Below are 21,877 nucleotides of genomic sequence, written 5' to 3'. Positions count from 1 at the left end.
AGGCTCTCTCTGTACTATAAACAGGCACAGTTGTGAAAGTAAGCAAGAAGGCAGTTTTCCAGGATGGAATGTAAGCAGTGCTGGCCTGAGCTGAGCAGCCTGTGTGTGCTGGGTATTCCTGGGGAACCCAGCAGGATCCGTGCTCTGGTCCCTCTGCACTGAGTGCCCTGCACAGTGGGAGCTGAATGGGAGCAAGCAGCCTCTCCAAAATTCCAGAGCAAAGTGTCTGCAGGCACACGTCTCTGGATCAGCTCTTGGTCTTCAGGGTCTGTCCTACTGCTTTTGGAAGGGAGTCTAGGGGAGCTCCCATGGCAGTGCTCATTGGAGGTTGATGCCACTGACTTGCACATGGTGGAAGTTCAGCCTTTGTGGACCACTTTGAGCCTCCTTCCTGGTTGGGAATCCCCTGCCAGGTCTGGGGAAGAAGGAGGCCAGGAGGAGGTAGAGTGGGAGTTACTTCAGGTTGTGATCCGTGAGGGAGCAGGCAGAGTGGGCAGAGCTGGAATGCCCTTCCTTGCTGAGGTCCCCAGCACAGAGGGCAGGGAGTGACCCCCGCTGCAGAGCATCCTCCATGCCTGGTGGCCTGGCACAGCCACGGCGGGCAGTGCCTGTGGCAGGGCTGCAGGAGTTAAAGCATCGCTGTTTTTCTCTGTTACCATCTTCCTGCACTCTGCAGGGGAGAACTGTGGAAGGGCAAGATGTCCAAAGCTTTTGCAGTGCTGAGGAGACATGAGCTCCTCACCTGAGGGGGAATCACAGGGCTCTGCTTCTTTGGCAGCTGCCGCTGCTGCCGGGGCCCATGGCTGGGCTCGTGGATTAGGTTTAGTTACCATCTGTCAGACAGAGAAGTGGCTTGGCCTCCTGATCTAGTTCAAGGCAGGCAAAGCTCACTGAGAGAGGATTGGGAGCCGGGGGCCTGCTGTTGTAGCAGCAGAGAAAACAGCTCTGTTAAGGCCTCCTGATCCCAGGAGCGCGGGGAAGGACCATGGTCCTATGTGGAATAACGCTGTGGGTTCCACAAGGAGCTGTGGTTGGTGTCTCTCCTCAATCCTTGTGCCAGGGCTCCAGAGCTGTCAGCATGTGGTTCCTGGGCACAGCCCTGCCTTGTGCTAGCACCAGGGGCTCTGCTGCCCCTTGCTGAGGCTCCAGCAGCTCTAATGCCAGGGCTTTGTGGGAGTAACATTGCCATGAAAGACCCTGTCCATGGCTTACACAGTTCTGGTGCAAAAGGCTTCAAGTGTCATCCCAGTCTTAATCACCGCAGATCATGTGTGGGCATGGCTGAGAGTGGCTGTCACTGCCCCAGCCTTTTTCCTCTGCCTCTCAGTACTGGAGAGGCTCCAGAGAGAGCAAGTGTGTTTCCAGACATGTGTCTGCATCAGTGCTTGAGATCCCAGAGGCTCTACACAGGGGACACAGCAAACAGTAAACAGACTTGATGACTTTTCCCCTAAAATGGAGCTTCTGCTTTCCCTGCCTGTCATCTGCCATCAGCATTAGCACAGGGTTTGGGGAGCTGTCAGAGCAACCGGAGTTACTGGAGCATGGGAACCAGGTGGTGCATCCTGGACTGGACAAGCAGGGAGAGAGAAAAGCAGCAGTAAGGTAGAAAAATAATGAATGAGAGAAGAAAGCACCCTCTCAGCCCTGCTTGGGGGACGTGGGTGCACCCCACTGCCCCTCAGGAGAGCTCCCCGTGGCTGCCCCACCACCCTGACCCTGGGCACCGAGTGCGGGGACAGCAGGGCAGGGACCCCCTTCTCCAGGTCTCTGTCCTCTCATGACTCACAGAAGCTTGCCCAGGCTAGAGGTGGGCTCCTCATCCTTGTGTATCACCGGTGAGCCCTCCCAGTGAGCCCTTCAGAGCCCCCCCCCGCCCTGCAGACGTGGCCATCGGCAGCCACTGACTGAATCTGCTGATAAAGGGGGTTTTGTGGCTCTTGGCCGCTGTAGCTGAGCTAAAGCAGCAATTATGGTCGGACTGTGAAACAAGTGTCCAGTAGATTATCTGCAAAGACTCGTTAGCAGCTAATTGCTGTTGTGCTGTTTCGGGCCCTGTTTTCCTGCAGCGATTTGCTGTAAATAAGGAGTAATCCCTTAATGAGGCCACGATCGGTCCGTGTGTCTGCCCGGAGCTCCGGGGCAGGAGATGCCACAGGGGAGGTGTGATGGTGCCACGTGGCAGACACAGCCAGGTCCCGGCCACCAGTGTGTGTCTCTGTGCAGCCCCGCCGGTGGATGCAGGGCCATCCTTACCCACAGACACCCCACACCAAGCTGTCCCCTGCCAGCGGGGTGTGGCTACCTGGAGCTGCTAAAACCCAGAGTCCCTCCTGCTGGGGGCAGGACACCTGGGGCTGCAGGCAGAAGGGGAACAAGGGCTGTAGCTGAATTTTTTCCCTAAATCTCAGCTTCTTCCTGGGCTGCGTAGCTGTATCACAATAGATTAAAAGGTGGAGTATGAAAGCAGAGTCCCCTCTGGAGTCAAAGTCCATGCTTCCCTCGATCTCTGTGTGGGAAAGGGAAGAACTTGATCCCCGCAGCGCTGGGTTGGTGTGCATGGGGCACGCCTGAAAAGCCCTGAGCAGCTGCCAAGACAGTGGGTGGAGAGGAGGGGAAGAGGGTTTTGATAAGGTTCTGTGTGCAGGCACTCGGGGAGGAGGGAGTGCCCCAGCCCACTGGAAAATCTGACAGACATCCAGTGCTCCGTCAGCTCTCGGCACAAATGGATGTTCCCTGTCTCTTTTTATGGCAAGAAGGGCTGAAAGGGGGATATTTGGTGGTTGAAACAGATGTGGGCTCTCAGCTCAGTCCTTCACTTGTTACCTGCTTCCACCTTCCTAGTGAGAGCACTGATGAAGTGTTTGTTCCCTGTAAGGATGTGGAGATGCCCGATTGCTTTCATGTGTTTTGCAGCCCACAGACAAAAGACACAAAGTCATAAAGCAGTTCTGCTGCCAGGGTTGGTGTTACCAGGAGTGCTCAGTCCTGCCGTACAGGGCTTGGTGTGGCCCCTGTGATGTGGTTGTAGATAGGTGGCTGCATCCTTCCCAAAGGACTTTTGATGCTTCCAGATTTCTTCCCATGCTTAGATTTGTTTTGGGGCTGTCTGAGAGCTCCCAGAGCTCAGTTCATGACCATAAATATATAAAAAACCTCTCTTGTCCAGAGAGCTGGTAGATCAAACCCAGCATTAGACAAAGCTCTAGCTAATCAGCTGCTCACTGGAAATAAATATTTATGGTGTAGGGAATGGAGTGAGGAATAAACATGTGTCCCTGTTTGTTTGTGCTGTGAGGATGTGCCTCAGCTGAGCAGATGTAGCTGTTCCCCCCGTGTGGATCTGCTGGAACCCCACGTTCCAGTGGCACAGCTGGTGCTGGGTCAGGGCTCTGGGACCTGCAGAGTCCACACAGGGCTGTGGAAAAGTGACTGCTCTGCTCAGGCAGGGACAGGGATGTGAGGGTCACTCATCGTGTTAGTGTTGTATCCCTCAGGTTTTATTTCCCTGAGCAAGGTGATGGGCACAGAGTTAACCCTCACATTGCCACTTCACCACCTTTTCCCAAGGAGAATTAGAAAAGGCCAGAAGTGCCAAGGATGAGTTCCCGGGTTTGAAGGAGAGAACATCACTGTATTTCCTGGCAGAGAAGTGACTGGAGCAGATCCTCAGAGGAACTGTGAGATGAAAGGGTTGAGAACTTGGGGCTGGGGTCCTTGGTTTCACACCATCTGTCCAGGACCCTGCTGCTGCCTCTCTCCCACTCTCCTTTCCCTACTCTGCACCCTCCTGTGCCACATTTCCCTCCCCTGTGGGTGTGTCCCAGCACTCCTCCACCTGAAACCTGCAGCCCTACCGACCACTGGTATTTTTCTCCTTTGCATAAAGGCCCAGCTGGACTCGAGCTAGTCTTTGAAATAAGCAATAATCTTATTACCTTTATCAATTCAATCCTCTTAAGGTTAAGTCAATCCTATTAATCAGGCTTGTGATTTGGAGAACCTTATTATTTCAAGGTCAATGTGCCCATCAGTCAGTTACGATATCAGCAATGATCAGCTCCAGCCCAGAGGGTGCGTGACCGCCACGGGGAGTGCGGGGCCGTGGGTCTCCTCAGCTCCCTGGCACCCCACGTGCTCCAGCTCTGGACACATCCCAGAGAAGCTGGGGTGGGAGGACCTTCCTGGGATGGCAAAGTGCAGAATCCTTCCTGGATTTGGACAGGACAAATCCTACAAGATTTGTGTTGCTTGTTGGCTCCCTCAGAAGCCTCCTGCTCCCACCACAGGCCTGCCAGGCACCCAGCTGGCTTCACCCTTCTGCCTCCCAGGCACTCCGGACGGGGGCTGCCGTCTCCTGCGTGCATTCCTGGAGCAGGGGAGGAGCTGCCTTGGAATAGCAGAGGCTGGTTTATGTGTAAAGTGCTGGAGACCAGTGCAGCCTTGTGCTGTCATGCTCTGAATTTATTTATTTATGAAGTGCTCTTCTTTATCAGCATATGTGCAGCGACTGGGGTCGCACAGGTTCAGATCCATCCAGTCTGAAGCAAAAAGCCTTAAAATAAACATGGGAACAAGCCTGGAGAACACTGCCACAGCCCCTAATTTTGACTGTAGACCTTCTCCTTCCCCTCTCGACTCCGAGGTAATGAAATAAAGCATCTTATTTTCTTCCATTGCCAGGGGCCCTAACTGAAAACAACCCCCTGCTGATCTCTGCTGCTCAGAAACAGGGAGTTTTATTGGCTTTACTTATTGCATTTTATTCAGGACCTTGTATGTGGGTGAGTGAGGCCCCCGGAGGGATTCCACAAGTATTTGCATTCCATTTGTGTCTTCCGAGTGCTGGCTGCTGGAGTACTTAAGGCAGAGATAGCAGAAGTGTGATCCAGAGCCAATGTGGCTTTTCTGTGTGGAGGGAAGAACTGAAGGTCTGGCCCATGGCCCTGGGACAGAAGCGGCAGGATGTCATGGGAACTGACCCACGGCCGAGGCGCCTTTCCCGCAACTCGCAGAGCTGCCCAGAGTGGTCCCTGCGGAGGAACTCGCCCAAGGATGCTGGCTGGGGGAATTTTGACCCCCGACACATCCCAGGGCCAGGTCCTACAGCCTGGCTGGATGGCTCTGCAGCCCGGATCTGCAGGGACAGGGACAATCCTGACCCGTGGGATGCTGAAAGGGCTCTCCCCTCTTTCCCTGCTCAGTTGCAAGGCCAAGTTCTGCCGTGTTACTCCCTGGCTTTGGGTGCTCTGCCATAATGAATGAAGCTCTCTGGGACTTTAGCAGCTTTTCTTCCCACTTTGGAGACAAGGGGTCCTTTTCCCAGCTGTTGAGCTGCAGATGCTCCATAGGGAATAATAACACCAGCAGAGATTTCCAGGGGATCTTTTCTGGCTTTGTGTTGAGTCCTGCCATGGAATTTTGCCTCATTTTAAATTCTAGTGAATTCTGCAGATCAGCTCAAATCACCCAAATTCACATTTAACTCTGGCTCCACTTGGCCCTGGGTTTCCAGGACTCAGCAGCCAGTGCTCAGCTGACAAGATGGTGAAAAGCAAACACTTGGCTAAGAGATGCTGTAAAACTCGGTGTTCCTGAGATAATTAGTATGTTGGGAAAGTGACAGGAAAGAGAATCAAGCAAAGCCAAGGTCAGTGGCTGCTAATTAAGAATCAGCACCTTGTGTCAGCCTGAGCGGTGGCTTGGAATTGAAACGTACCCTGGGAGAGCCCCAGGAAGATAAAGGTGATAGAGTTACCCAGATAGCAGCTAACGGGATTTGAGCAGGGTTTAAAGTTTCATTCCAGCTTGGCTGATAAAAAGGGCAAAATGAGAGAAAATAGCAGAGGGAGGCGCGTGCTTTGCTTCCAGGAGGGATTTTTGCCTCTGCAGCTGCCGGAGCATTGCAGACGTAGCAGGATCTGAGGAAGGGCATCTTGTGGCTAAAGAAATAATGGAAGTGACTTTTTTTTCTTTTAGCTCAAAGCTCCTCCTCTGGCTTTTTTGGAGGGTTTTGGGGGAAGGTCAAGGCCATGTGTTGGTCCCAGTCACAGTGTTGTGGGAAGGTGGGAGCAGTCGACTGATGGGTACTGCAGGGATGTCATCTCCTCTCCTGCTGTGCTCTCGCACAGGCATGTACCTGCCTGCCCCAGGGTTTGCCTTTGCTTGGGACAGGAGCACAGTGATGGAGGGTCTGTGGATTAAATTATTTGGGTCTCTTGGGTTCAGGGAAAGCTGTTTGTTGAACCTTGATTAAACTTTCAATGTAGATATGTCCATGTGAAAAATGCAAGTTGCCTCTGGTGCAAAGCTCCCATCCAGCCACCAGCAGGGAGTGGGACCTGATGTCCCTTCTCCCCCGTGTGGGTTGGAGCAGGCTGGACCATGGCAGCTCTGCTCTGCTTGGGGACATCAGGGACAGGACCTGGGGCACTGTGTGGCAGCCTGGGGTGCTCCTGCTGCCTCTGCCAGGAACGGGCTGTGACCATCAAGGGAAACGAAGAATTTCTTAGCGGAAGGTTACTACTAAGCAGATTATTTTGTTTTCATGGAAATGAGTTTTAAAAGGTGCCGTTGGTTGTGGAGGTGAATGAACATGTGTGTCAACATTTCTGTCTCCTGCATGGGAGGCAGTCAGAGGGGTTAACGTGGGTGATTTGCACAGTGCCAGCAGCCCCTTTCCATTGTCACTCAGGCGCGTGGTGACACCTCAGCACCTGGCGCAGCGAGGAGGAGCCAAGCAGAGCTGCTCTGTCCCGTAGCAGTGCAGAGAACGTGTATCAGCATTAGCAGGTGCCTGGCACTCCTCCTGGATCAGCCCTGGCTGCAGCATGCTTGGCATCAGCAGAGTGCACAGGACCTCCTGACCAGACCCTCTGCTCAGCGAATGCTGTGGCTGAAGCAGACCTGGAGCTGGCTCTAGAACGCTGTTTTTCCTCTGGAATTTGCAGCTGAGCCCAGACTGATGCAGGGGCAGCTGTCAGGAGCTGCTCCTGCTCACCCCTTCCATTGTTCTGCAGCACAGGGGATTATCACGTCCCATGGATTTGGTTGTGTGCACATTAGACCAAAAATGTGCCCCAAATGGGTGCTGTCGCAGCGCTGTTTATCTCCATGAATAGGGAGGAAATTGGAAATCCGAGCATCTCAGTGCATACCAGAGGCTTGATTCTCAGCCATTAACTGTAGACACAGCTCATGACATCGGAGCAGGGCCCTGGTTTGCAGCCAGTGCAGTTGGACACCAAACGCAGCCATGTTTAACAGGGGAGAAAAGGTTTTGCCCACGAAATGTGAGGCTGACAAGAGACCAGCCAAAAAGCAGCACTGATGGAGAGGCAGATGCGGGTCTGAGTCACTGCTGGGGTGCAAAAGTTGAGGCTCTCCAGAGGTTTATTTCTCCTCATCTCTGCGGCAGTTTGGGCAGGTGGTGAGGCAGTGTGTTCACACAGGATCACCTGCAGCACCTCCAGTCCCTCGGGTGTCTGACGGAGGTGGGACCTCTCGGGGCTGGGGAGCTGCAGCGCTGCGGAACCAGTGTCAGTGCGTGGTGACCCACCATGGGCTTTGCTTTCCAGGATTTCTTGACTGACCTGATGATGTCTGAAGTTGATCGCTGTGGTGAGAATGAGCATCTCATTTTCAGGGAGAACACACTGGCCACCAAAGCAATTGAAGAATACCTGAAGCTGGTGGGGCAGAAATACTTACAAGATGCCTTAGGTACGTACAGAGCGTTGGCAGGTCTTGCCCAGAGATGTTCTCCAAGCTGCACGGTGGGGACATCACCTGAGCCCTGATGGCCATCAGAGGCCCCAGCGCTTTCCTGCTGGAGGGTTTCCCTGGCAGCAGGTCCAAGCCTGGTCGTGGCCATGGCCGCAGTGGGCAGCTCCCTGCTGCCAGGTGAAGGTGACCGCAGAGCTGGCGCCTTAATCTGCTTTCAGAGCAGATAACAAGCGGATGTTTGAAGGCATTCTGCTGCCTGCCAGGGCTTCTGTCTCAGCGCTGGCTGTCACGGGCTGATTGAATCTCCCCCCCTGCACCCCCACCAGGGACGCTGCCCGGCTCCTGCAGCGCTCCCGAGTCAGACGAGATCTCCCAAGTCGCAGTGATGCGCTGCCTCCCCGATCATCCAGCACTGGGAACCCCCCTGGTGTTTTTGGTTTTTTTTCCAAAGTGCTGGCTCTGTCTATGGCTCAAAAAATATTTCTCTTGATGCAAATGAAAATAATTAGAAGCTTCTGCTTCTGGGCAGGTCAGGAAGGAATTGCTGCATGCAGGGAGCACAGCACGAGGATGGGGAGAGGCTGCCTTGGAAGCTCTGTGAGCTTCCATTGGATCCACATCCCAGGGCAGGATGAGCAGAGTTTCTACTGAGGTGTTAATTTTTCAGTATGTTGGGTTCCTGCTAGTGGATTTGTGTAATTTTAGCAAGGAAGAAAGAAGCATAAATACTTTATTAAGAGAATAATAATGATGATGAAAACCTTGAGGAAAGGGAAATAATTGAGCAAATTCAGGCAGAGAGCCCACAAGAATAGCAAAGGGAGTATTATTTATTTCTGCCTTGTAATGCTTTCTGGTTGAAGGCAAATCTGTAAGTAGATTACTCTCAAAAATTCTCAAAAGTCAAGAGATTAATGATATCAGAGAATTTTGCAATATTACCTTTTGGGGGCTCAGTGCTGCCAGGCCAGTTCCATCTCGTGCAGGAAGAGCCTGGGGTTCCTGCTCACTGTAGGGTGCTGGTTCTGAGTGAACTTTTCCCAGTGAGATGAATCACCGGTGTGTCACAAGGTGCCCCAGGGCAGCGTGGCACTGTCCTTGGAACCATGGAGCAGGTGATGGGGCCAGGTAAGAACAGCAGGCATCACCTGCAGGCAAGCAGAACGGCTCCAGAGCTCCCTGGCAGAGCTGAAAATACACTGGAGAGGCTCTCCAGTATATAATTAAAATTTGTTTTGGCAACAGGGAAGGAATGCAGATCGGAGTGGGGAAAAAACAGGATGGGAAAATCCAAGACAGTCAGGAATTAGGAACAAACCAACTGGAATTAGAAGAAAACCAAAGCAAACCTTTCTCCCAGAATGTCACCCACGCTAAACGCCGCCTCCTCATCCCTGTTACCCTGTTCCCGATCTCCCCAGTCACTGCTGGGATGAAGGACTGACCCCCGCCCCACCCTGAGTGCAGGGACTGTGCCTGGGTACCCTGGGGTGAAAAGTGGCCCAAGAGCAGAAGCTGGTGGAGCAGCCCAGTGTGAGCCTCTGCAAAGGTGAGGAGCAGCCAGGCAGCAAAGAGGAGCTCAGGGAAACTCAGGGAAATATTTTAATTTCATTTTGTGTGATGTTCAGCTCAAAATAAACCAACTAAATTGTTTCTTTCCTTTAATTACCTGTTTCTCTTGTGAATCACAGTGGTTTGTCAGCACCAGGGCACAGGCTGCAGTAGCAGGCCATGCCACCAATAATTACAGGGCTTTCCAGCATCCTTCCTTGTGGATTAGCCCGAGGGAGCATCTCTGGAACTGGTGCAAGGGGGTCAGGCAGGTGCTGGGCAGCACAGTCCTGATGCAATATCCCAGAGCCACAGGGGCAGTGCTGCCAGCTGGGGAACAGGGATGGAATGTGCAGGGTGCTGGCTGTGCTGTGCTGGTTGTGAGCTCCTGTGGAACTGCCAGGCTCTCCTGGCTCCTGTCGGAGACATGGAGAGCTGCCCCAGGGGCCACCACGTGCTCTCATATCCCTCTCACCTTCTCCCAATGTGATGGGGTACCAGGGAGCTGCTCGGGCACGGGGGCTTAGGAACAGAGCTGCTTGAAGGCTGCACTTCTCACATCTCCAAACCCATCCCTGACTCTCTTTTACAGGGGAGTTCATCAAAGCACTGTACGAATCAGATGAAAATTGTGAGGTGGATCCCAGCAAATGTTCATCTTCGGACCTCCCCGAACATCAGGGCAACCTGAAGATGTGCTGTGAGCTGGCCTTCTGCAAGATCATCAACTCCTACTGGTGGGTATCCCAGGACTGCCGCTCCCTCCTCAGGAGTGCTGTGTCACCTGTCCTGTAGCTCTGGCAGAGCTCTGGAGGGGGAGCTGCAGGGCTCTGCCACAGTTTGGAGTATCCGCTCTGGGGATGTAGCATCCCCCTGGATTCTCTGTCACTCTTGTTTTCAGAGGTGCTGAAAGGTCACTGGGATACAGGGACAGGGCAGTGGAGTCAAGGGTGACTGATTCAGAGAGGTACTTGGTGCCAAACGTGTATGAAATTCTGGAATAAAGAGCAGAGATGCATGGCCTGGATCTTCCACCCATGGAACAAGTCAGTCTGGATGGGACTGACGGATCTCCACCGCCAAGAACATCCGGCAAAGCTCGGAAATCCTGCAGCAGGCAGGGGCTGTGGCACCTGCGAGGAGCTGCCCCAGCACAGGCAGCTTTTGTTTGGGCAGATGTTCTCTGGTTGCAGAATGCTGGAACTGGGAGCAGGATGCTGTTCTCCCTGCTTGGCTCAGCATCCCACATTCCTTTGGAGTAACCCCTCTCTCTCCCAGCCCTGGGCGGTTGCTGGGTGATGGGAGCCCTTTGCCTCCTTGGCCCAAGGCCTGGTATGCAGCTGGAGGCATTTCCGAGTTGTTTGTTCTCAGGGTAAAGGTTCTTGCAACTGGTTGGGACAGGCCCGAATATCCCAAATGGGCTGGCGTGAGGCAGTGCATCCTGCTGTGGAGGTGGTTGTTGGGCACAGCTGTGCTCATGGTGTTCCTGCTGGGACTGGGAGCCAGGAGTCCATGGGTCTGTGACAGCTGCTGCTTGCAGAGGTGACCTCAAAGAGGAAAAAGATGGATTTGGGACTCTTTACTTGGAGAATTTTTTTTTTTTTTTTCCTAACATACCCAGAGCCTTTGGTCCTGATCATGAGAGAAGGAGCATTTTTGTCTCACTGCTGGATTTCCAGCCTTTCCACTTAAAATCTGGGCTTAGTTTTAATTAATGTATTTAGTAGCAACACTGTTGTTGCAAAGCCATCAACTAGGGATAATATTAGAGGAAGGAAGTTCTTGATAATGAGGATTTCTCGTTTTCTCTCCTCTCCCAGCTGTTGTGTTGAGGTCAGAAAACTTACTATAAATAATCTCCCGAGATACTGAGTGTGCCCTCCTGGAAGCCAGGAAGGGAATTGCTTTTCCTGATCCTGCTCAGGGAGAGAGCAGGGAGCAAGAGGCTTGCTCAGGTTGCCTTTATCTACCACAGGTACACCAAGGGCAGGTTCTGTACAGGTATCCTTATCCTTGGCCAATTAGTAACTCTGACTCAGGAATGGCATTCACCTGCTCCCAGGAGGGATTCACCACTTCCAGTCAGCAGTGGATTATAATGGTTTGAATTTATGTCTTCCTAAAAATACCCAAAGCAGTACTCAAAAGGTCACACTAAAAATAGGCTTGCAAAATGACCCAGGGAAAGTCAGGAATGCACGGAAGTTTGTTGCTCTCATCCTGTCTTTCCAAGGAAGGCTGGAGCAGCTGGGCTGCTGCTCTGAGTGGTTCCCCCTCAGTCCTTTGAGCTCAGCGGTTCTTGGGGATTAATTGGGCTGATGAGTGTTGGGATTGGCCAAGGTATCCCAACAACCAACGAGCCTGCTTTAAATAGAGCACTGGAGTGTGTGTGCTCATCTGTGGAGAGAGTCAGGGAGAGGAAAGAGGTTCACAATAACCGAAAATTGTTATAATTATGACATAATTTGGACATCTGGAAAGTTTCAGTGTAAGCAGAATTTCAGCATGTGGAAGCTCGTTACTGGGAAGTTGGGTAATGAATTACGGGCCCGTTTGTCACATAAAGCCAACGATCCAAATTCCATCCGCTGTGACACAATTAAACTTTCACGGGCTCCAGCCTGTGACGGGAACGTGTGCGTGCTGCATTTCAGAGGTTTGCTCTCCAGTCACTGCACAACCTGTCCTGATCATTCAAGCCTCAAATTGCTTAAAGGATTCTCCTGTTTCTGCGCAAATACCATGAAGTGAAAGGGCTTTGTCCAATTGTGTGGATCAAGCCAAAGACAGAGGAGAATTTATCCAGCCAAAGACATTGGTTAATGTTATTTGTAAAGCTCAGGGTGAAAGCTCATGAGGGTGAAAGTGTGAAGGCAGCACAGAGCAGAAGCTGAACAGGATGGCGGCAGTTTCCAGGCACTTCCATGGAGTGTCACCGCTGTGTCAGAAGGTCAGATGGCCCAAAATAGAGCCTGACCCTCCTCACTTGCTGTTGTACCCCCGCTGTTGGGGAACAGCTCCGGGTGTGACAGTGGTTCCTGGCCAGGGCCATGGGATCTGTGTGCCAGGGACATTGGGACCAGTGGCAGCCCAGTGCCAGCCTGCTTCTGGGTGGGAGTCTCCAGCTGAATAAATAACACATGCTGGGAACAGGATAAGGTGGGAGCAGGGAGCTGGGGAGGGCCAGGCAGGAACAGGCAGCCGTTCTCCAGTGATAAGGGCTGCTGCAGCAAGTGTCTGCTGGCCCCTGGGGAATTCTGGCATCCGGGAAAGGCAGGCTGAGGTCTGTGCAGCTACAAGGCTGGAGTAACTCCGGTGGGGCTCTGTGTTTGTACTAGGCACAGTGGGATTTGATCCAGGTGCTTGAACAGGAGTATTACAGTTTGCACAGCCCCCCCTCCAAGCTCTAGCTGTGCCAGAGATTCCAGTGCTGCTGGTGATTCTTCAGGAGATGCTCTCCTTGCTGGCTGTGCTTCCTCCAGCTCAGAACACCCCATGGCACAGCCACTGAGTCCTGATGAGCTGGTGTGCACGGTTTGTTTCATATCCCAATCTTCCCAGTTCTCTGGGGTCTTGGCATCCAGCATAAGGTCTAATAGAAGCTGCTTCCCTTACAACTTTACAGAGCAGCTTTTCTTTTTCCCCATGTGCTTTGAGACTCCTGACACTCCAACCCTGACAGACAATGCCTGCCCTTCTGTCATTTCAGTGTCTTCCCAAGAGAGCTCAAAGAAGTTTTTGCCTCATGGAGACAAGAGTGCAGCAACCGAGGCCGCCCTGACATCAGCGAGCGCCTGATCAGTGCCTCCCTGTTCCTGCGGTTCCTGTGCCCAGCCATCATGTCCCCATCCCTGTTCAGCCTGCTCCAGGAGTACCCCGATGACCGCACCGCACGCACTTTGACCCTCATCGCCAAGGTCACCCAGAACCTTGCCAACTTTGCCAAGTAAGCCATGCCATGGGCAGGGCAGGGCCGGGGAGGGGACAGAACCTCCAGGTGCGTGGGCAGAGCCATGGCGCCGGCACGGAGTCCCACACTGGCCACTCCCTTCCTCACTGAAAAGGGCCTGTTTGCTTCCTGTTGGCTTTTTCTCCACATCTCTCTGGGACTTGTTCCCTCACGGTCAGGTCAGGGAGATCATTCAAGTTTCCAAAACAGGACATGTTTTATGAGCAGGAAAACAGGCTGTTTTGACTACATGGACAAGCAGCGGGGTGGCAGCGGGGACTGTGTCCTGTGATGTCCTGTAGGACCAGAACCCGACCAGCAGCAGTGATGTGCTCGGCTCAGGAACTGTTCCATCCCTCCTTTGAGCTCTGGGACCTTCCCTGCTATTAAAATGCAGCTGACTGAACTGGGAAGGCCTGAGAACAGGGACACCATCAATTTCTAACTAAGCCCATTGGTTTGATGGAAACAAAGCGAGAGATTTCTGAAAATCTTTCCACTGGCTGTAGCTCTGAGCTACTTATCCTGAGCTCTGATAACAAAATGATGAGCTTTCTGAAACATGAATGGACAGTTTCTATCTAAAGCTTCTTAGATCTGGAAACTGGCTTAGTGCTCACACTCGCAGTCAGGAACGCACGGACGCGCCTGCGGACACCAGCAGGAGATGTACAAGTGTGTTACACTAGATGACAGAAATTCTCTGTATTCCTGACCAATCCCTAACTAAAGGGTTTTCAGATTTCCAGCACTTTGCAGGAAAGGCTCTTTAACTAAGCTGACATTAGTCAAGCTGAAGTGATCAAGCCGAGCTGTCCTGTGGATGGCACCTGGCCGAGCCTGTCCCATGGAACCGCTGGCACAGCACCAACTGCTGCCAGGACAGTCCAACCACGAGGCCCTCCCTGTTGTGTTCTAAATCAGAGAGAAGACTGAGGGTGGAGTGCTTGGAGGGCAGAAGGAGGTGGCAGGAAGCCTGAGGGGCTGATGGGGTGGCCCAGCTGCAGGGGTGGCTCTCCTGGGTGATCCCAGAGCGGTTGTTCCGGCATTGCTGGAGAGTGCAGGATTCCTGCCCCCATCCGTCGCTGGGCTCCAGTCAGCTGAGAGTGATTGCTGTGACAGCACCTTGATTGCCACTGACAGGTCCTGTTTCTGGAGGCTGTGCCCTGACCCAGCAGTGAGACACTATGTTACCAAGAATTCCTTTGTTTAGCCAGCTTTCACTTTTGTCTCTGCTGCACAGATCCTACACTGACGAGGGCTTAGCTGGATCAGGCTGGGGTTAATTTTGGTTCCATGATCAGTGAGGTGTCCCAGGTGCCTGCTCACAGTCAAGGGATCCCAAAGGCTTGGAAGGGTTGAGGTGCCAGAGGAAGGTTCTTAGCTGTGTTGTACCTGCCCTTTCAGTGGACTGCGCCTTTTTTCCCCTGCGTTTACCTGAAATCCGTGTTGCTCTCTCACTAGGTTTGGCAGCAAAGAAGAATACATGTCCTTTATGAATCAGTTCCTGGAACATGAATGGACTAACATGCAGAGATTTCTCCTGGAGATTTCCAATCCTGAGACCATCTCAAACACAGCTGGCTTTGAGGGCTACATTGACCTGGGCCGGGAACTGTCCACGTTGCACTCACTACTCTGGGAAGTCATTTCCCAACTGGAGCAGGTATCCAGGGGATGGCAGGGACAGCTTTGGGGGCAGGAAATGATGGAGAAAATGTTGTTCATGTGATTCCCTGAAGAGACTGTCCAGCAACTGGCAAAGCCCAAAGTTCTCTAGCAAAAAGCACGAGACGTTGGCGTTAATTCTGCTCTCTTTTCTGCCCAGGGCACTGCCACCAAACTGGGGCCTCTGCCCCGGATCCTGCGGGATGTCAACGCTGCCCTCAGTAACCCGGCCTGTGTGCAGGTGTCGGTCACGGCCGATCACGCCGCCTCCACACCCAGTGCTGGCAACAGCATCTCCGCGGGGCTGCAGAAAATGGTCATAGAGAATGACTTATCTGGGTAAGAGACCAACGGGGGCCTGGCCACACACCAGGGACATTCAGAATATTCATGCAGAGACAGGCACAACAGGGTGCAGAGTTGCCTGATCCACTGGCCAGGCTTTCCTATCGCAGAACTGGTGCTGGATGTAGTTCAGCTCTAACTCTGGAAAAAGCAGTGGGTGGTAGTGCCAGTCTGTGGCTCCATCCTGGGCCCCTTGAGAGCCAAAACCGGGGATGTGGTCTGGGACATCAGGAACCTGGTGGTACCGGTCTCAGCTGTTGAGATGTGGCTGCAGAAGCAAAGCGTTCATCCTTTGAGGACTTGGGGGTCTGCTAGTGCTGACCTTGAGGTGATGGGTGGTGTTAAGGGCTGTGAGACGTGCAGGATTGGCCTCACCCATCTTTGTACAACGTAGGGTGTGTGCTGAATTCACTGAGATCCAAACCTGGATAGTTCTGGAACAGTTGCCAAGCTGTAGAGGCCTCACAATGAATTCCAGTCTACTCTGTCCAGCTTTTATAAAACTGGGAGTTTCCAATGCTGAGCAGTGATTCACAGACACAGTCACCTACACACTTTTTGGCCTTATTAAGTAAGGAGCTTCATTCATGGAGAGGATGAGGCTTTTGCAGACCTCTAAGTTTCTGTTTGTGGAAAATGAAATGGAGCCCACACAAATGGAAAGACTGTGCTAGTTAAATAGTTTGTAAGTGGAAACTGCATAATATTTAACAGTTTAATTAGGAATGAAAGGCAGCAATGGCACTGGACTTGCTCTAATCAGAGCTTTCATCTCTAGTGCCTCCCAGCATGAGGTGCAATTATTTAAATCCAGTGCTGTGGAGGATCTCTGACAATATGCTTCCCCCCAAATACTTGCTTACAGTGCACCATCTTTGATCAGCAGAATATTCACATTAAGCTACTGCAAAGCTCTCTCTTCCTATCCCCGAGAAATCAATATTGCATGAATGTGCATTGCAGCAGGAGTGGGGGGATAACCTTCGGCTGCCAGGCTTTAGCTCTGCTATGCGAGCGCTCACTGACCCTGGGAGGCCTGGTGCACATCCGGCCCCCACGGTGTTCTGTGCCGTCCAACTCCTGGCCAGTGTTGCCCGCAGGAGCTTGCTGCCCTGGTACAGAGCAGGGGACATGGGACTGGCATGGATACAGCCCTTGGGAGCAGGAAGGGTGACACACACTAACCCAGAGCAGAGCAGCCCCCAGGAGTGTGTCCCTGAGCCTCCTGACAGTGCAGTGCCCTGTGGGCACACACACTGCCCTCACCTGCCTTCACTTGCCCGTTCCCAGGCCAGCCCGGGGCTCCACAGCACCCTCCCCACTCCTCACACTGTCCCTGGCTGGGCCAGCCCCTGTCCCTCCTCCCAGCAGGGCTGGGTCCTGTCCCTGTCCACATCCCTGTCCCACACAGCTGCGCCACCCTGATTTCTGAGTGATTTCGTTTTCCTGCTCCGGTGCAGCATTCACAACTCTTCTTTTTTGTTTTGTTTTCCTCTCCTCTTCCTTATGCACTGACTTCCCCGCAGTCTGATAGATTTCACACGGTTACCATCTCCAACCCCTGAAAACAAGGACTTGTTTTTTGTCACAAGGTCTGCTGGGGCCCAGCCCTCACCTGCCCGAAGCTCCAGTTACTCAGAGGCCAATGAGCCCGACGTGCAGATGTCTAATGGCAGCAAGAGTTTGTCCATGGTGGACTTGCAGGACAATCGGCTTTTGGACAGTGGGGCCAACGCGCCCGGCACGGCCGACTCCCTCAATGACAGTCAGTCGTCCCTGGGGCAGTTGCAGGGCGTATGGACCACTCGGACTCAGAACAGCGTGACAGGCATGGCCACCGTGCGCCGGGTGGGCCAGACCCCCACCACACCGAGCGGCGAGAGCGCGCCCGGCCGGCCCCAGCTGCTGGCGCCCCTGTCCTTCCAGAACCCCGTGTACCAGATGGCCGCCGGGCTGCCGCTGTCCCCCCGCGGCCTCGGTGACTCCGGCTCCGAGTGCCACAGCTCGCTCAGCTCCCACAGCAACAGCGAGGAGCTGACGGCCAACAAGCACGGCTTCGCTGGCCCCACCGCCGGCGAGGACTTCTCGCGCCGGCCGGGGGAGCTGGCCCGGCGGCAGCTGTCGCTGACCGAGAAGGGCGGCCAGCCCACGATGCCGCGGCAGAACAGCGCGGGGCCGCAGCGGCGCATCGACCAGCCGCCCCCTCCGCCCCCGCCCGTCACCCGCGGCCGCACCCCGCCCTCCCTGCTGAACACAGTCCAGTACCAGCGACCCTCCAGCGGCAGCATGATGTCCTCATCACCTGACTGGCCTGGCAGCGGGGCGCGGCTCCGGCAGCAGTCCTCCTCCTCCAAGGGCGACAGCCCCGAGATGAAGCAGCGCACGATGCACAAACAGGTGAGTTCGGGCTGTCCAGGCCCTGGCACTGAAGGGGCCAGGTGGGTCAGCCCGTGGAGATGGCTGCCATGGGAGGGGATGTGGCTCTGAGCTGCCACATCAGTGCCAACCCCACAGTGGCATCACATGTGGGGATGTAGCTCGGCTCTGGCACCCAGCTCAGCCTGAAACAGAGGCCCTCCAGGGACAGAACACAGAGCAGTGTCCACTCCCAGTGTCCCTCCGTCACGTGGCACACTGGAGCGTGACGGCGGTAGGTGGCAGAGGCTTGAGGGCAATGGCAGCCATGCCACTGTCCTGCGCTACCATCTTGTCACTGCTTTGCCTCTCCATGCCCAGGCTCTCATCCCATGCCATAGTCAACCCCGTGCCATCTCCCAGGCTTGGAACAGACCCTGATCTCCTGTAACTAGAGTCTCCCTGCTGCTGCTCCCGTCCCAGTGGGGCCACGGTGCTCCTGGACATTCCTGTTTGCTCTGTGAGACTCTCCCGCAGGAGCAGGGAGGAAGGAGCTGAGAGCAACGTTCCCGCTGCGCAGAGCTCTGAAGTGATCCCAGTCCGAGACCACGTGCTGGGCTGCACAGAATTCCATTCCACTGTCTGGGGGGGTAAAACGGGAGGCAGTAGGTCACAGGCCTAGGGCCCTTTGGTTGTTCTGGCATGAACAAATGGTTTTTATAGTGTGCATTTATTCACTCTACACTTCAAAACCAGCCCTACAGAACATTATCATGGTAGGGCCTCTGTGCCTAAAGGAAGAGTTAGAAAAGAAAAGCAAATGCAGAGACTGGACAACCAGCAAGAGCCCACTGCACCCAAACCCTGAGTGTTAGGCCCTTCTCCAGCACTCAGTGTTGCTCTGTCTGCCTCTCGTGCACAGGGCAGCCATGGAGCCTGGTCAGTGCTGCCCACAGAAGGCAGCTCCCATCCGGGGCTGTTCCGCGATTCCGCTATCGATCCGTAAGCGCTGGCATTAGCAGCGCCGTGCAGCAGCCTTTGTGTAACACAATCAATACTCGTTAAGGACAGAGGGCACAGAGCTCTGCAAGCAGCAAAGGCATGGTTCTAGCAGGGTTTCTTCCAGAAACACAAGGATTCTCCAGGTGGCCATCGGAAAGCCCTGGCCAGGTTCTCTTCACAGAAGATTCCTCCACCCACCCCTGTGGTCCTCTTGAAGTCTCTCTTCAGACCTGAAGTCTCAGAATGCCTCTCCCACCCTCACTCTGCACATTTTATTTGCATGTTGGCAGCATGAGGATTTGTAACGAGCAATGTTCATGAGCCAAGTCTGATGCTTTGGATTCATAATTCTGGAGGTAGAAGACCAGACTGGAAGATGGCATGGGAAAGGCCCTAACCCCAGTGAGGAAATTAAACCGCTCCCCACTCCTGACTCAGAATCTCCTGCTGCCTGACAATGACTGGGTTTTTCTATCCAGAGGTTGGAATGAAGGAGAAAGTCTCTGACATTTCTGATTTGTTGACTTGAATGCCCAAGTCATTAACCTGAATGACCAAGTCATCCAGATCCCATGTGTTCATCTGACTGTTTACTGCAGTTTATAACAAGGCAGGAGGGAGGGGAAATAGCTGAAGAGTGACTTCCTTGTATGTGGTTGGAAAATATTTAGGCAATGCCACTGGCAGTCCCTGCCCAGGCCAGGACTGAAAGGCAGCAGACATGACTGTAGCTCACTGACCATGGAATATCACTGTTAGTAAGTGATACTGAGCATTTAGACCTCTTCAGCATCCTTAGTGTAGCCTCTGCTGAAAAGAAACTTTTCTTCTCCAATAAGGTACCTGAATGGTCATAAGGAGTGTTTCAGTTTTCAGATCTTGTTTTACGGCATCTTCACAGGAAGCAAAGATGGTTCCTAACTAGCTGAAGAGTTGAGAACTCTGCTCATGGAGTGAATAAACCACATCCAGTCACTCTACTCACCTGCAGCTCAGCGCCTTCGCAGGTCATGTCCTTGTGAGGTGACAGGATCTGCGCAGACACCAGGGACGTGACTTCGAGCAGGACCCCACTGCTTGACCCAAAATAATGTCCAGCTGCAGAACAGGAGTCGTTCCTGCTCCAGCCCCAGCTGCTCTGGTAGCTCAGCCTGGCTCGTTGCTGTCTGAGCAGCGTGGGAAAGGGTCTGCTTGGAAGGAAACTCTCACTCTCTCTCCAGCTTCATAACCATTTGTGTTACAGGTTTTTCTTTTGTCATGGTTGTATCATTGTTTCATTGTAGGCCCCTTCTCCTGTGAACCCCAATGCCCTGGACCGCACTGCTGCTTGGCTTTTGAATATGAACATGCAGTTTTTAGAAGATGAAAGCATTGACCCAGATTCCAAGCACAGGGATAAGCTCAGGAATAAGGACGAGCTCAGCCAAGCAGAAAAGGTAAAACCTGATTGGATTGAAACAAGTTTCTGAATAGAGAGAGGATTTCCTTGAATGTCATTCCCTGAGCATCCTGGGGAGAAGGTGGGCTGTGTGCAGGTCCCTGCCCAGGAGAGAGGGGGCCAAGTCGCTCCCTGTCCTACTCAGCCTCACGGGGAACTTGTGGGGAAGGTCTGGGAGGTTTTCACACACTCAGTGACTGGAATCACCTTCTGATGAAATCAAGTAAGAAACACAGGAGCCAGGAATCAAGTGCTGATGCTGCCCTGAAACAAACTGCAGCCAGCCAGTCCCTCTTACTCTCCCCATTCTAACTCATCCAACTGCTGGGAAGAAAGCTTTAAAAAGTGGATTAAGCACACCTGTAACAGAGATGGAATAAGGCACAGGCAGCCTCGTGCCTCACAACAGGGACATGGAGCAGGGAGCAGCTTCCATGTCAAAAGGCTGTTCACAGACCTGAAAAGTCCAGATTTTGGTCTCAGAGACAGCACTGGTGCCTGGGGTGACTTTTCTGGCACTTCCACGGGCTTATGGCTGTGTCACACAGATCAGGGCCTGGCCAGTCGGGGATCTGCCAGGAAGCCGTGTCCAAAGTATTCAGTCTCAACCCCTGGGTCCCACAGAGGCCCTGTGCCTCTGAAGCAGAGGGGTGCTACTCTCTTCCCCTCCTTCCTGGGTGAGTCTGGGGTGGGAGAAGCTGGGAAGAGACAAAGTAGGCTTGGCTAGGGAGAAAAAGCAGGGTAAAAATGAGGATCCAGCAGTCAGAAGCTGGGAAAATCCCATCTTTGCTGACTGCTGCTTCTGCAAGGTTCTTTCCCAGCAGCCTGGCTCTGCCAGGATTGTGACACTTGAGCACCAACAGCTTTTGGGATGTTTTCCTCAATGTGCTTCTCTTCTGTCACACCAGCACTGCAGACATCACCCTTCTCAAGCCACAGTCCTGTTTCCCAGCACAGACATGTTTCTGGTTTTGTTCTAATAGCCTACCTGTGCTCATTCTGCTGTGCTGTATCATTGGGGGACTGTCACTTCTTAAATCCAAGGAAAATGCTGAAGGCAGGTGCTGTAGGACCCAGGAGGTACAAGGCAGCAGCTCCCAGCTGCCCCCAGGAAGATCAGAGCAGTTTTGTGGGTTTGGCCCATCCTTACCCAGTGCAGGGCAGGCAGTGGTGGGGTTGCAAACGCCGATGGCACTGCAACATCCCAGTCCCTGCCCCAAGCCCAGCGGGAGCCCCGGCCCAGGCTGTCTCATTGCCATGCAGCATCCTTCCCTACTCTGCTGTCCCATCAGTCACTGACATTCAAGATCGCCATTAGCATAACCTCTCTCCCCATTACCGTAAGACCTGAATGGTAACTGAGAAGGAGACAAGTGTTCTAGAGACAGGAGTGACTCCTTCGGGCTCTGAGGCCTCTCCTGCTCTCCTCTGAGCTCACTTAATGCTGCTCCTGTTTTAAGGCTAGGGTAGGTATTTAATCTTTCCTGTTCAAACAACTCCCTGCTGTCTGACTTTAGTGCTTCTGTGCAGCTGTATAGGCGCTTTGTTCCCTCATTGCTCCAGGTTCCATGTGCAAACCGTGTCATTCCTATGCTGCAGTAAGAGCTTTGTTAAAGGAAAACCACCTTGCTCCAGTACTTTGGCAGCTCAAGAAGACCATCAGCTTCCTAAGTGTTCAGTCCTTAGAAACTGCAGTTATTTTTGCTGTGAGTGGAGTGCTGGCCAGTCCCCAGCAGCAGCAGCCTGGCTGCCCTCCCCTCTCCCTAGAGCTGGTCTGGGGGTCACATGGTCCAGGAGGACTCTGAGACCTGGGACATGACCCAACCCATCACTGCAGTGCTTAC

General features: G+C 53.4%; 1 protein-coding gene across 6 annotated transcripts in view; it reads left to right on the top strand.

Moving 5' to 3' along the window:
• Positions 1–21,877, top strand: part of DAB2IP (DAB2 interacting protein) — a 163,434-nt gene that overhangs the window by 132,839 nt on the left and 8,718 nt on the right. For 5 of the 6 annotated variants that reach the window (XM_082295061.1, XM_082295060.1, XM_082295065.1 and 2 more), the window contains 7 exons: positions 7,578–7,722; positions 9,869–10,013; positions 12,986–13,222; positions 14,690–14,891; positions 15,054–15,232; positions 16,765–17,635; positions 19,879–20,031. In XM_082295061.1, coding sequence (XP_082151187.1) covers positions 7,578–7,722; positions 9,869–10,013; positions 12,986–13,222; positions 14,690–14,891; positions 15,054–15,232; positions 16,765–17,635; positions 19,879–20,031 — 1,932 coding nt within the window. The remainder of the gene's footprint in view (positions 1–7,577; positions 7,723–9,868; positions 10,014–12,985; positions 13,223–14,689; positions 14,892–15,053; positions 15,233–16,764; positions 17,636–19,878; positions 20,032–21,877) is intronic. The other variant, XM_082295062.1, reaches the window with a different exon arrangement.

The sequence above is a fragment of the Coloeus monedula genome (genome assembly GCF_965178545.1).
Source record: "Coloeus monedula genome assembly, chromosome: 21".
NCBI lineage: Eukaryota > Metazoa > Chordata > Aves > Passeriformes > Corvidae > Coloeus > Coloeus monedula.
The sequence above is the reverse complement of the archived record's forward strand: the minus strand, read 5'-3'. Positions and strand labels throughout refer to the sequence as shown.